Source organism: Propithecus coquereli, unplaced genomic scaffold, assembly GCF_000956105.1.
Source record: "Propithecus coquereli isolate 6110/MARCELLA unplaced genomic scaffold, Pcoq_1.0 Scaffold73, whole genome shotgun sequence".
In the NCBI taxonomy this organism is placed as follows: Eukaryota; Metazoa; Chordata; class Mammalia; order Primates; family Indriidae; genus Propithecus; species Propithecus coquereli.
Window position 1 is genome coordinate 4,139,739 of NW_012153396.1, and position 15,824 is coordinate 4,155,562.

Below are 15,824 nucleotides of genomic sequence, written 5' to 3' on the forward strand. Positions count from 1 at the left end.
AGGAGAGTGGGTCCGCCGCGGTGCAGGGGCCACCCGGCGGCCGCTTGCCCCGGCGGAGCTGCACGCACTAGCAGTGGGGAAGCATGGCCGGTGCCGCGGCTTTTTGGGCTTGTGTGCATCTTAAGCCGCCCCTAGTCGGCTTCTCGGTCTCCTGGGGCAGAAGGGGCAGCGCTTTCTGCCCGAGCATTGAGCACTGGGGAACCAACAAGATGGAGCAGCGAGAACCCGCCACCTCTTGCCGCAGGGAATCAGTCCGACCCGGCCGACCCAAGCGCCGGGACCTACTACGGAGCCCCCTCAGGGAGGGCCGGGCCGACGGCGGCTCCTTTCCATTGGCGGCCAGACGGAGGGCCCCGCCCCCTTTCCTACAGCTCTCATCTTTGACTGGCTCTCGGGTTCCAGCTGGCCACGCCTCCTCCCCTCGCACATACACAAGAGTCACGCGCCTTTCAGTTGGAAACTTGGCGTGCTGAGGAGGACAGTGGCCCTCATCGCCCCACCCACTTACCGTGCCAGTGGTTCGGGGTGCCGCTCGCAACCACACCCCCATTCCAGCCCCCTGGCTGGGAGGGCGGGCGCCCGCTCGTGATTGGCTGGTCGGCCTGCCTCTCGCCGCAGCTGCTGGCGCTCCCCTCCCTCCTCCTCCCCTCTCCCGCGAGCCTCGGGGTTCCTCAGCTGGCAGAGGTCGAATCAGTGTCAGTCAGGAAGGCGAACTGCTGAACACTGGGCGCGGACGCTCCGTTGCAGTCTAGCCCGGGGGACTGTGCCTGCGTTCGCGCCGCCGGGTGGGAAGGATGAAGCCGCAGCTGGAGCAGCCACCCTATGATTGGCTGTGGCGCTTGTGAACCCGAAGTAAAGATGGCGGGCGGGCAGGCAGCCGCCGCACTGCCCACTTGGAAGATGGCGGCGCGCCGCAGCCTCAGCTCCCGCGGCCGGGGGGTCCTGCAGGCGGCTGCCGGGCGGCTGCTGCCGCTGCTACTGCTGAGCTGCTGCTGCGGCGCGGGCGGCTGCGCGGCGGCGGGCGAGAACGAGGAGACGGTGATCATCGGGCTGCGGCTGGAGGACACGAACGACGTGTCGTTCATGGAAGGGGGGGCGCTGCGGGTGAGCGAGCGGACCCGGGTCAAGCTGCGGGTGTACGGGCAGAACATCAACAACGAGACGTGGTCCCGCATCGCCTTTACCGAGCACGAGCGGCGGCGCCACAGCCCCGGCGAGCGCGGGCTGGGGGGCCCCGCGCCGCCGGAGCCGGACAGCGGCCCCCAGCGCTGCGGCATCCGCACCTCAGACATCATCATCTTGCCCCACATCATTCTTAACCGCCGCACATCGGGCATCATCGAGATCGAGATCAAGCCGCTGCGCAAGATGGAGAAGAGCAAGTCCTATTACCTGTGCACGTCGCTCTCCACGCCTGCCCTGGGCGCCGGCGGCCCGGGGTCTGCGGCTGGCGCCGTCGGGGGCAAAGGCAGCTCGGGGGTGGCCGGGCTCCCACCGCCCCCGTGGGCCGAGACCACCTGGATTTACCACGACGGCGAGGACACCAAGATGATTGTAGGCGAGGAGAAGAAATTCCTGCTGCCCTTCTGGCTGCAGGTGATCTTCATTTCGCTACTGCTGTGCCTGTCGGGCATGTTCAGCGGCCTCAACCTGGGGCTCATGGCCCTGGACCCTATGGAGCTGCGCATCGTGCAGAACTGCGGCACCGAGAAGGAGAAGAATTACGCCAAGCGCATCGAGCCGGTGCGCAGGCAGGGCAACTACCTGCTGTGCTCGCTGCTGCTGGGCAACGTGCTGGTCAACACCACGCTCACTATCCTGCTGGACGACATCGCCGGCTCAGGCCTCGTGGCGGTTGTGGTCTCCACCATAGGCATCGTCATCTTCGGGGAGATCGTGCCCCAGGCCATCTGCTCCCGACACGGCCTGGCTGTTGGGGCCAACACCATCTTCCTCACCAAGTTTTTCATGATGATGACCTTCCCCGCTTCTTACCCGGTCAGCAAGCTGCTGGACTGCGTCCTCGGCCAGGAGATAGGCACGGTCTACAACCGGGAAAAGCTGCTAGAGATGCTCCGGGTCACCGACCCCTACAACGACCTCGTTAAGGAGGAGCTGAACATCATCCAAGGGGCGCTGGAACTCCGCACCAAGACCGTGGAGGACGTGATGACCCCCCTCCGGGACTGCTTCATGATCACAGGCGAAGCCATCCTGGATTTCAACACCATGTCGGAGATCATGGAGAGCGGCTACACTCGCATTCCAGTATTTGAGGGGGAGCGCTCCAACATCGTGGACCTGCTCTTTGTCAAAGACTTGGCCTTCGTGGATCCAGATGACTGTACTCCCCTGAAAACCATCACCAAATTTTATAACCACCCCTTGCACTTTGTTTTCAATGACACCAAGTTGGACGCTATGCTGGAAGAATTTAAGAAAGGTGGGAAATTTTGGTATCTTTCATTGGCTTGCTTTTTTCTCTCTCCATCCTCCTCCCTACTTGAATCTTCTACCCTCAGACCAACCCCCCAAGGCGAGTTGACCGGAATTTCTCCTTCTCTCTCTTAATTGCAAAGTTGAAAGGGTGGTGTGGATTTGGGGACGGATTGAACTAGTAAGGGCTTCTAGGTTCTTGAAAAGCACAAGACAGCCATCACTTACTTTGTTCCATGATTGAAAAGTAAACTTCCTAATTTCTGTGCATGATACTACCCCGCACCCCCCCCGCCCCCGTCTGTTGCATTCATTGTCTGGGTTCTGAGTGGGTATGTGAAAGCGGGGGCTGGCTAATGCTCTGCCATTTGGTTGACATGTACTAATCACAGGCATTTGGGAAACATTTACATAGCTTTTCTAAAGCCAGTGCAATCCTTTTGTCTTTCTCCTTAAGTATCCACACTGATGTTTCAAAGATTGCAAGTACATTTTCCATAGCTTCCGTTCCTGGTTGTCCGGCGACCTGTGGGGAAGATTGAGGTCTGCCTTTGACGGTAGTGGATAGAGTAAGCCAAGCACAACCAAAAAAATCATTCATTTTGGATGTGACTTGCCTTACCTAGAAAAGAGTTGTCTTTAAAAAACAAAACAAAACTAGAGTTAGTTATTAATATATAACTTGGAAAGAGCTAAGTTAACCTTTTATGAGGCGATATCTATATATATAGCTTTCTTTGCTATTTGTTTACATTTACCTGACAAGACATAAAACTTCCCAAACCAAGTATGGTTTTGCCAGAAAGCTTGAACTTTTAACAATAGGATGAATCCCTCTATTTATTATGGTTATTTGTTTATTGCCTCTTGCTGTTTAAAATTGTTCTTTTTCGACATTGATCCCCTGGTACATTAAATTGAAATGTGTCACCAAGTCAACTCTCACTGCTCCGGGGTGTTTAACAGGGAAGAGAAAGAAGTGCAGAGTCTGATGTGCTTACACAGCACATCATTTCTTGCATTGTGGGATTTTGTTTGTTTGTTTTGCTGTGTAATGAACAGGTAAATAGCAACTCGTATTATTATATTGAAATTCTGAAAGTTTCCAGTAAATAGCTAGTGTTATTTGAAAACCAAGGGATGCTGTTTTTTAATTGCTATTATGCTAGTGCATTTGCATATATTGAAATGTGTATATAATCTTTCATGACCTGATAGTGCTCAAAACTAAGTTTTCCTTCTTCAGATAGAATTTTGATCACTGATAGTGGTCTCTGCTGTGAAAAAGGCCAAGTGTACCTGGTGACAGCTCACTGGATGTGATGATCTGAACATACTCAGGGAGTGTGTGGTTGTCCTAATTCCATTTTCTAGCTGAATGATGTCCTCTTTAGAACAGGATCACACTGCAGTTAATTTTCATATAAAGGAATAGAGCAGAATGTGCTTTGGAGATTGATAATTTGCATTTAAAAGCAGAAGGAGATTCTTCTGGATTCTTAAGTAGTGAAAAGAAAATATCCAGTATCTCTAGGTGACAGAGCTTCTTTTGGGGGTGTCATGATTCTTTCACTGCTAAGTTGTTAAGCAGAGCATCTAACCAGTCTCTTCAGTAATTTTGCAGTAATATCTGTAATACAGAAAGGTATCTTGAAATGCATGAAAATACCTCTGAAAGTCTTTCTATTGCTAAATTTCCCAGTATTGATACAGATAATTTATTGTATTTTTAGAAATTATTCAGAAGTCTTGCACATTTACTGATGGATTGATCACACTAGTTTGTACTTGTTGCTGAAGTCTTTTCTTCACTGTTTTATCTTTTTTCTTTGAGAATTTAGTTATTCACGTCACAGCTCACTAATCCTGCCCCTACTCAAAATTTCAAAACGTGCATTATTTTGAAATTTGTTTTTGGTTGTTCTTGAATAATCTTCCTATGACCGATTTATTTTCGTGAGAAATGGTTTTCTTCTAAAATCACCTCATAGTATTTTTTTGAAATGCCCCGTTTAAATGAATTACTAATATTTTCCCATGAATTCTAGAAAAATAATAAAGTACAAGATTTTATTTTTGTCCTTAACCAGAATGATGTATTGGGTTAAGAAGATAGTACAAGTTAATGGTATACATTCAAGCTGGTGGCATATTCAGAAGAGCAAGCAAAGACTGTTTGCACATTGGAAATTTAAGCCATGACCTTAAGAGGATGGTATGGATGCGTATTTGTTTATTACTTATTGGAATAATTGGTTTTTCACTTTCCCTTTCTTGGGTATTTTAGTTCTTTTTTTTTTTTTTTGAGACAGAGTCTCACTCTGTTGCCCTGGCTAGAGTGCAGTGACGTCATCATAGCTCACCGCAACTTCAAACTCCTGGGCTCAAAGGATCCTCCACCCTCAGGCTCCCCAGTAGCTGGGACTACAGGTGTGCACCAATGCGCCGGGCTATCTATCTATCTATCTATCTATCTATTTATTTATGGAGACAGAGTCTTGCTCTGTCGCCTGGGCTAGAGTGCTGTGGTGTCAGCCTAGCTCACTGCAACCTCAAACTGCTGAGCTCAAGTGATCCTCTTGCCTCAGCCTCCCGAGTAGCTGGGACCACAGGCGCACACCATCATGCCGGGCTAATTTTTCTATCTTTAATAGAGAGGAGGTCTCGCTCTTGCTCATGCTAGTCTCCAACTCCCAACCTCAAGTGATCTTCCTGCCTCAGCCTCCCAGAGTGCTAGGATTATAGGCCTGAGCCACCATGCCCAGCCAGGTATATTAGTCCTTTTTAATGTAGGAGTTAAAATATTTCACCTGATTTTTTTATTCTTCATTTTCTAATTCGATTATGACATAATCTTAATAGTCGACCTTCTGTTGTTTTTTTCCATTGAATAGTGATGCGTGGAATGGTTCGAAGACTTCTTTTCCCTCTCTCCTAACTTCTCCATTTCCAAGAAACAAAAACAAAACAGACGCCCCTAACAATACCAACTGTAACTCCCCCAAACTGTTTAGATCATCAATCTAGATCTCATTGAAAATTATCCTTCCTAATTAAGAATGCCTGTATTGAAACCTTTTCTGTATATAGCAGTATAGAATTCGTCTGAGTTAATCTTTACTAAGGAGGGGGAAACAAAAGGTTCTGTAACGTGGAAAGAAAAGCTACCTTTATATTAGTATATGTGACTGTCTTCTTTCTAATGCTTAGAACTTTTTTGTCTGGCTACCAGGAAACCTTTTGCTTTACTTGACCTTGGAAGTAACTGTGCTAATTTTACAATTTGAGCTTGATGATGGTGGTGATGATGATGATGATGACTTACCTATTTACTCTGTGCCGGGGACAGGGCTTAGTGCTTTACATGAAGCACCTTGTTTAAATCTCACAATGGCTGAATGAAGCATTATCTCCATTTTACAGTTGAGGAAATTGAGGTTTATTCAAGGTCACACAATAATTTGTTTATTTGGGGTTTTAACTCAGGTCTGTGTGACACCAGAACTTGCTCTCTTAACCACTGTCTTATACTAGTTCCCTTGATCCTGATTTGCCATTTCTGTTTTACGGAGTGGAAGGTTTGGTCTTTTGTCCAAACGTTGTCTCAGAGTCTGTTGGGCAGTAGGACACAGAAATATCTTTAAACATACACGTGGCTTTAAACCCAATCCTTCTGTGATATACATAACAGTTGGTGTTCCCATTTTTGCCATTAAATCAATTTTTTGACCTGTGTGATCCTAAATCCAAAGAATTCTATTTGCAATATTTGCACATCAGGCATCAAGATTCATGTTGAAAATGTTCTATACTAACATTGTACAGTGCTAGAGTGTTACTTTGATGGGCTACTCTACAACTGTTTTTTTTTTTTTTTGAGACAAAGTTCTCACTCTGTTGCCCGGGCTAGAGTGCTGTGGCATCAGCCTAGCTCACAGCAACCTCAAACTCCTGGGCTCAAGTGATCCTCCTGCCTCAGCCTCCCAAGTAGCTGGGACTACAGGCATGCGCCACCATGCCCGGCTAATTTCTTCTATATATTTTTAGTTGTTCAGCTAATTTCTTTCTATTTTCTTTAGTAGAGACAGAGTCTCGCTCTTGCTCAGGGTGGTCTCAAACTCCTGAGCTCAAGCAATCCTCCCACCTTGGCCTCCCAGAGTGCTAGGATTACAGGTGTGAGCTACTGCACCCAGCCATACAACTATTTTTCTAACGGCTAAATTATGTGATTACGTTTCACTCTTGGTTTCTTATCTTTTTTTGTTGCAAGGGTCACACAGTAGTTTGTCAAACTCAGTTTTGTGTTTTAATCTTGGTTTTTATTTACATTTTTTGAACTATCTCATAAGTGGTTGCTAATGAACATCCATTACAACTCTGTCCCTCTGTACTCCATGCAATCTTTCTCTTTTTCTTTTGTTAGTTTTGTTGTTACCTATAAATCTAAATAGGAGAATAAACTCAGGACATCTCTCTAGAGGATTATGAGAATTTTAGGAAAACTGTCTAAAGCAAAATAGTGAAGGAGAAGGAAAAGCAAGATTAAAGGCTCCTACCTTTGAGTGCAGAAAGCATGCTAGAGGCTCCCATTTGCCTGACAGAACCTTCCTAACAAAACATCAGGCCACATGGAGGCAAATTTGAAGAATTAGTAACCAGTTATTGTTTCATTGTTTGTATTTTAGCTTTGTAACAGTTGCATTCCAGTATTGCAGAGCTTGCTATTGGCAGCTGCTAGCACCTTAGCTAGGCTCTTTTCTAGCTTTTTCTGAGCTACGAACAGGTGGAATCACCAGATAATGTTATTCTCCAAGGGAAGAATGCGCTGTACAGTTTCCACTTAAAACATGAGCTATATAATTCAACAAGTCTCTCCATATTAATAGGCTGAGAGTTTAATATTACTTTTTCCCCCCTCACCAAATTAAGTGTTGTACTTGCCTAGAATCTTGGAAGATGTTTTTATTGATGTTTAAAGGTATGAATGGTGTCACAGGGAGTGGATATATTTGTATTTATGATCTTGTACATTTATTTTTGTGCGGTAATAATACATTGAATTATTGTAATTTTGCATATTTTTAGAACATCTTTATGAAATATCCAGATAGTATAGACTCAGAGCTGGAAGGCAGGCAGCTTGAGGATTATCTAGCCCAGTGTTTGCCAGATTTACCAGATGATAAGATTTACTTGGGTCACTTAATAAGAGTGAGGTCCTGTGCCTCACCGAGAGTCCTCGTGAACCAGAATGTTTGGGGAAGGGGCCTTGGAATGAATCCATGTTGTTTGCAGTTACCTTACCCTGAGGTAATTCTTATGGGTAGGTGAGTTTAGGAAACACTGATCTAGTCAACTTCTTGAGGAAAGTAAACCCTAAGAAAGAGAAGAGAGAAAATTAGTGGCTTGTTTAGGGCCCCCACCTCGTTAGAAGCATCAGCTGGACTGGAACCCATGACCTGACTTTTAGATCGAGTTCTTTCCACTCCAATAGGCTGGTCTTCTGGTCCCACGTTATTCAGACTTACAGGTAGCTGTATCATTGGAAAAGCAAATAATCAGGGTTAACACGGGTTTTTGTTTTATTTGTCTTGTGATTTCGATGTCAGTATTGTAGATGTCTTGTATTCAAGCAATCTTCAACGGGCATTTTGTTAAGTAGAAAATAAGTCCGAGTGTGTGAGCTCATTTTATTTTATTTTATGCTGTGTTTTATCTTAGTTGAGTTTTTTACTCTGCTATGGTCAGCGTAGGAGTGTATTTTAGGAATGGGTATTGATGTCTAGAAGCCTCAGGTAGTTAAATATAAGGTATTTCTTTTGATTTAGCATGTTTTGGATATCCTTTAATGGTATATTTTCTTATTGGTTGTTTCTTCTATGACAGTAATGGTTGGATTTGGGGCTGTGAGGGTGAAACTTTCTTGACTCTTCATTTCTGTTCACAGTACAAGTCTGTAAAGTTTCCACTGAGATGTTCATCAAAGCATCGTGTCTCATTTATGCACCTATGCGCCCTTCCCTCCTGCCCGCCCTCCAGTTTTTTAAAAAAGTGTAAGCTAAAGTCATACAGAGAATCATGCCCGATTTTGGGAAGTTATTGTGTTATGAGGATCGCTGAAGTCTGAGCATAGACCTTTACATCAGGAGAGACCATAGTTGCATAGTTGAATACCGGCTCTGACTTAGAATGAGCTGGATGAAACAGGAAAGGACCTTGTTCTGCTTTTTCTCTTGGTTTTTATAGGGATTACACACCACCTGCCTCTCCCCATACCTCCCAAAGAGCCTCAGTATTATTTAAATTCTGAGACATTCCAAACAATTGTGAGGAGCTTGTTAATTTTAATTATGAGCAAAACTAAACACAATTTAAAATATCATTAACTAGGAAAACCTACAGAACAGACTGAGCCAACATCATATTTTATGTTTTTTATTTGCTGTTGAACAACTTAAACTTTTGAGAACAAACCTCTGGATCCTAATTAGATGTTTACTTATATATAAAATGGTATATTTTTTTCAAAGGGGCTCTTTCCTCTAAATACATGTTATATATATTATAAATATTATATACAATATATATTTATATGTTAATATATTTATGTTTATCATTGGTAGTATACTTACAATTCACTAAGATTTACTTGACATATAAAGAATATTTATTAAACTTAAATACATGAAATTGGATCACTAGAATTGAATACAATTTATTTTAATCTTGTCATTTCATCTTTTTTTCCTTAGAACACTCAAACAAGAAACCTCAAATCATCCCAACACTGAAAAGGAGCGACAATAAGAAGCATTCTTTCTTTTAACATCATATACATTGGCAACTCTAGAGTGTCTATACAGAGGGATAATGGGGCGACAGACTTTAGAAGGGGGAGCTAGGAGGCTAATAGTGAGATCATCATGTAGATCAGATGATCTGCATACGTTTGTAGGCTGGCTTAGGTGTTGATGGATAGTGCGGATGTTAAGCCCTCTCCCTATTTTACATTGATCATAAATACTGCTATAAGGATGGTGAGATCATCACATCATCATACTTAACCCCCTTGCTGTCAGACCTAGGTGGGAATGTTTCTTTTTGAATTCACATGCTGTGGAGAGGAGACTACCTACTAACACAAAGGTTAAGAACAATGTACTCTTCCTGGGTCTGCTTTGGACACATAACTTATCCTCTTTAAGCTTAAGTTTTTTTCATGGTAAAATGGGGATATTTCCTAACTCATATGGTCCTTACTATATTATAAGAATTAATGTGATATGGAATATAAAAGTATTTCTAATAGTACTTAGTGCTTAGTTAACCATTATTTTTATTATAACAATTCTTTCTATAGACTTTTGGTTGTTGTGTTAGTTTATCCATGTTGCTATCATGAAATACCACAGACTGGGTAATTTATAAGTAATAGAAATTTATTTCTCACAGTTCTGGAAGCTGGGAAGTCCAAGATCTAGGCATTGGCATTTGGTATCCGGTGAGGGCCTTCTTGCTGCATCTTTACATGGCAGGAGAGTGGAAGGGCAAAAAAGGGCCTGAGCTAGTTCCCTCCAGTGCTTTTATCAAGGCACTAATCCCATTGTGAGGGCTCTACCCTTATGACTTAATCACTTCCCCAAAGGCCCCACCTCTTAATACCACCACAATGGGGATTAAGTTCCAACATGAATTTTGGAGGGGGCACATTCAAATCATGGCAGTTGTTCTTGATCTTTTTCTAGACTAGAGATTGGTAGTCAATAGAGACACCTTGGACATGTGTGCTTATATTGATAGTTGTTATAGATGTTGAAATTTTAAAAGTGGATAATTATTGTAGGTTTTTTTCTTTTCCTTTTTATTGTGTTTGAATTGTAGGCTCTGTTGTTTTTCTAGCAGTTGCTGTTACTTGATAAGATGGCTACATGCATATGTATATTTTAAGGAAAACAGAAGGATATATTACATGTTCTATTTTCCTTAGAGTAAGAATACTGAATTTAAAATAATTCTTCATTCTTTTTAACCACAGGTGACTGAAAAAGACAACAATTTTTAAAAGAAACAGAGCAAGTGCTCATGGATTTTGGAAGCCCTTAGGTAACCAAGGTTTTAAGATTAAAGGAAGATCTCAAATTACTCTGATAAAATCTTTTAACATTGATTACGTCAAAAGCATAAAATATGATAATGTCTAAATATAGCAGGTTTGTGTTGCTTATAGCAGTATAAATTTGTAATACTTTTGGAAGGCAACCAGGAGTCATAAAAATGTCCTACCTTTTGGTTTAGTAATTTTTTCCCTGGAAATCTTAATTCAGTGATTCAAGAGAAGAAAAGAGCCATATTAGCTTTTCATATTGCAAATTTGTTGCAATATTACCTATAAGCAGTGAAAAATTGGAAATAAATATCTAACACTTTAAGGCAGGTATGGAGAGGAAAGAGTTAGGAAAATGGTAAATGTCAACTAATTGCAACCATTTAATGATAATTTTGAAGGTCATGTAGCAATATGGGAAAATTTACGCTGATTATTTGCATAGATTATATACATGTACGAATATACATGTGTATAAACTGGAAGGGAATGTGGAAAAGTGAAAATGGTTGATGAGTTAGGGAGGGGTGATCATAGCCTTTCTTTGCAAATGCTTTGTTAACTTTGTACATGATATACGTGGGAAAAATTCAGATCTGCTAAGAACATTATGAGTCCTGCTCTTAGGAAAACTAACCTTTGCTCATGTTAAGGAACTCGTAATATTCCATTTCTTCTTAGGAACATTTTACTGCTGAAACAAATTTTTTTTTTTAAATTTTAAAAATTGAGGTGTAATTCACCCTTCCAAAGGACATGATTTAGTGGTTTTTAGTGTATTCACAAGGTTATGTAGCCATTACTACTGTCTACTTCTAGAACATTTCCATCACTCCTAAAAGAAACTCCATACCTATTGGCATTCTATTCCCATTCCGTGTTCCCCACAATCCCTGGCAACCACTAATTTACTTTCTATCTCTGTGGATTAGCCTACTCTGGATATTTCGGGTAAATGAAACATGGCCTCTGGTGACTGGCTTCTTGGCGCATGCCTGTAATCCCAGCTACTTGGGAGGCTGAGGTGGGAGGATTGCTTGAGCCCAGGAGTCAGAGGCTGTAGTAAGCTATCATCATGCCATTGCACTCTTGCCTGGGTGACAGAGAGAGACCCCATCTCTAAAAAAGAAAAAAGCAGTATCTATTTTCTGGATTCATCCATGTTGTAGTGTGTATCAGTATTTCATTCCTTTTTATGGCCAAGTATTCCGTTGTATGGATATACCACATTTTGTTTATCCATTCATCAGTTGATGGATATTTAGGCTGTTTCTACTTATTGGCTATGATGATAATGCTGCTATGAACATTGGTGCACAAGTTGTTGCGCGGATGTGTGTTTTCAGTTCTCTTGGGTATATGCATAGAAGTTGAATTGCTCAGTCATATGGTAACCCTATTTTAACTTTTCGAGAAACTGCCAGACTGTTTTCCAAAGTGGTTGTACCATTTTACATTCCCACCAACAATGTATGAGGGTTCCAGTTTCTCCACATCCTCACCAACACTTGTTATTGCCACCCTCCCCCTTTATCTAAAATTATAGCCATCCTAGTGAGTGTGAAGTGGTATCATTGTGGTTTTGGTGTGCATTTCCTTAATGGCTAATGATGTTGAACATCTCTTCGTGTGCTCGTTGGCCATTTTTAGATCTTTGGAGAAACGTCTATCCAGTTCCTTTGCCCATTTTTAAATTCAGTTATTTGTCTTCTTATTGTTGAATTTTGAGGCTTCTTTTTATATTCTGGGTGCTAATCACTTATCAGATGTATGATTTGTAAATATTTTCTCCCAGCCTGAGTTGTCTTTTTACTTTCTTGGTTGTGACCTTTGAAGCAAAAGAGCTTTTAATTTTGATGATGTCCAGTATATCATTTTTTTCTTTTGTTGCTTATGCTTTTGGTGTCATATCTAAGAAACCATTGCCTAATCCAAGACAACAGAGGTTTATGCGTATATTTTATTCTAATAGTTTTATAGTTTTAGCTCTTACATTAGGGCCATTAATCCATTTTGAATTAATTCTTGTATATGGTGTGAGGTAGCGCTCTAACTTCATTCTTTTGCCTGTGGAAATTCAGTTGTCCCAGCACCATTTGTTGAAAAGACTATGTTTTTTTTTCTCCATTGAATTGTCTTGACATCTTTTTCAAAAATCATTTGGCCATAAATGTGAGGGTTTATTTCTGGACCTTAAATTCTGTTACACTGATCTATAGTCTTATGCCAGTACCATACTATTTTGATTCTTGTAGCTTTGTGATAAGTTTTGAAATTAGGAAGCTGGAATCTTCCAACTTGTGTTTTTTTTCAAGATTGTTTTGGCTGTCAGGATCTTTTCATGGATCAACTTGCCCATTTCTGTAAAGAAAGGAAGTTGGAATTTTCAAAGTGGCATTGCATCTGTGGATCAATTTGAGGAGTATTGCAATGTTAACAATATTACATCTTCCATCCATGAACAGAGATGTCTTCCCATTTATTTAGGTCTTCTTTAATTTCCTTCAACAACATTTTACAGTTTTCAGTGTACTTGTGGTCTTTTTGTTAAATTTATTCCTAAATATTTTATTTGTTTAGTTTTTTGTTTCGTTTTGTTTTGTTTTTGAGACAGTGTCTCACTCTGTTGCCTAGGCTGAGTGCAGTGGCGTCATCATAGCTCACAGCAACCTCAAACTCCTGAGCTCAAGGGATCCTCCTGCCTCAGTCTCCCGAGTAGGTGGGACTACAGTGGCATGTGTGCCTAGCAAATTTTTTTATTTTTTGTAGAGATAGGGTCTTGCTCTTGCTCAGGCTGGGCTTGAATTTCTGGCTTTAAGCAATCCTCCTGCTTTGTCCTCCCAAAGTGTTAGGATTACTGGTGTTAGCAACCATGCCCAGCCCAGTGTTTTATTTATTTTTTGCTATTATAAATGGAATTGTTTTATTTCATTTTCAGATTGTTCATTGCTAGTATATAGAAATACAAGGGATTTATTGATTTTTGTATCCTGCAACCTTGCTGAACTTGTTTGTTAGGTAACAAGTAGTTCTTAAAATAGAAAAATACTTGTAAAATCCTGAGTTTGTTGGGGGTTATCTTATGTTTATTTGTTTCATTTGATTGTAGTAGATTTTTTTTTCTTTAAAAAATTTAGGCATTTTTACTGGCCACTTTCATATATAGAGAATCAAGTACACACAATTGGTTACTGACACTGTCATTCTTCAGGAAATTTGATAGGAAAGGGTAGATTTTCTATTCCAAATTAGGTATAGGAAAAGAAGAAATAGGCTGTAGGAAATGTCGATCAAGACAAAAAATATGGTTGGCTGGAGCTTGGAAGTGTAAAAGTTAATCTGTTTCTATCTACTCTGTAGAGTGGCTTTGTGTCAGTCTGGGGATTTGGGCTAGGAGATGAGCACAGAAAAGACTGTTTGGCTAATATTTAAATAGTTTTGTAGCTTTCTTTTCCGAATCATTTTATCAAGGGTTTTCTGTGGATTACTTTGCAGAGACTAGAAAAAACCCTGACTTTCTGTCATCTGTATTTCATATTGCCATTATCAGTACGATCCTTGAGGTTTTGGGGTTCCAGGTAACCAGAAGAGACAGAATGAAATTCTCTGATTTGTTTGTGTGTATACACACACACACACACACACACACACACACACACACACACGTGCGCACGCCCCATGGGGGTGGGGGGCTGGTAATCTGAGAGGGAGAATGTTTTCCCTTGCTAGCAAAGACAGACTGAGGGCATCACCTGATCTTTATGGGAGCGTGCAAAGCCTCAGTTTTTCCATTTGCCCATCTGCAATCAGAAAAACAATGTGCTGACTCAACTTGGAGCCTTTGCAGAATGGCATTTGGGCTTTTGAGACTCATGCCAAGAGATGGAAATATTTGAGCAGGTTTTAAGAGGTAAAATTAAAACTAAAAACAGCTAGAACAAGACAACATGCTCTCTTATCTCTTTCAAGACTCGTTTCCTTTAGTAACCTCCTTGATTTAAAGTTTGGCAGGAATAATTTCATCTCTCTAGACTTCATTACTGATCCAAGGAAAAACCCTGACTTTTAGTCCGTCTGCATTGCATATTGCCATCATGGGTGCGATCCTTGAGTGTTTGGGTTCCAGGTAACCAGCAAAGACAGAGTAAAACTCTTTGGTCTTCGTGCTCTTTTTTTTTTTTTCGGTTGCAGTGGGGGTGGGAAAATTGGGAGGGGTGAGATTCTGCTAGAAGCAAGTCAATTAGGTATAATACTCTTATAATCATATTGTATGGACCATCTTTTGCTTAGGTTTATTCTTTAAAATGTTTATTTGCTTGTTTGTGTATATATACATTTACCTGTAACAAGTAGAAGAACATTTACTAAAATGTTAACTAACAATGACTATCTCTTGATGGTGGGTTTTGGGGAAGGAAGTATGTTTTTATGTGTTGCTCCAAGTTTTTTTTTCAACTTGTATTTTGTAATGTTTGGGGGAAATAAATCCATTAAAATGTTATTAAAGTGTAAACTTTGCAACTCAAATCACTAATTTAGGAATTTAATTGAAATTCAGTGTATTTAGGTAAAAGTCACTCTTTTTATCTTGGGAGATATGGGATGTTTTGTCCATGATGCAGCCATACTGTCATCTGTGCCATTTTTTCCCTCCTCACTGGAATCCTTACTGTTTGGGATGAAAGATGAACAATATTTTAAAGCCCATGAGGTTGTGTGCGTGTATGCGTGTGTGCGCGCGCGCGCGTGTGCGCAACAGTTTAGTGAAATTAATTTTGTGTGTGAAATAAAGGAACTTAGGTTTTGGGGTTGCATTTGTTTTTAGAACATGTTATTAGGTGACAAAATCTAGTTTTTTTTAGATATGCATGTAGTCTGCCTATGATGCTGCACTTACGTGACAGCCCTGATTAAACAAAGGGTTGGTGAAGTGGTTGAGTTCCAACTTGATTTGTCCTTTCAGCATAAAGCTGTAATCCCAAGATACCTCTTTTTTGGGGACACTGAGATTCTGGAAACTAGTGCTTCCTTTTATCTGAAGAAATCATCACTATAAATCTTCGTCAAGATTATCAACAGGAGACAAAAGAATAAAATACCTGTTCTGGAACCCTCATGCTTGAAGCTCAGTCAGTAGTTTTTTATCTTACACATTTTGCTAAAATAAAAAGACCTTTTAGGCTGGGCGCGGTGGCTCACGCCTGTAATCCTAGCTCTCTGGGAGGCCGAGGCAGGCGGATTGTTTGAGCTCAGGAGATCGAGACCAGCCTGAGCAAGAGCGAGA

General features: G+C 41.6%; 1 protein-coding gene across 2 annotated transcripts in view; it reads left to right on the forward strand.

The window, feature by feature from the left end:
* The first annotated feature begins 659 nt into the window (after nt 1–659).
* The window catches only part of CNNM2 (cyclin and CBS domain divalent metal cation transport mediator 2), a 189,796-nt gene continuing 174,631 nt past the window's right edge, over nt 660–15,824 (forward strand). For both annotated transcript variants that reach the window (XM_012661650.1, XM_012661651.1), the window contains exon 1: nt 660–2,443. In XM_012661650.1, coding sequence (XP_012517104.1) covers nt 823–2,443 — 1,621 coding nt within the window. In that variant the 5' untranslated portion in view covers nt 660–822. The remainder of the gene's footprint in view (nt 2,444–15,824) is intronic.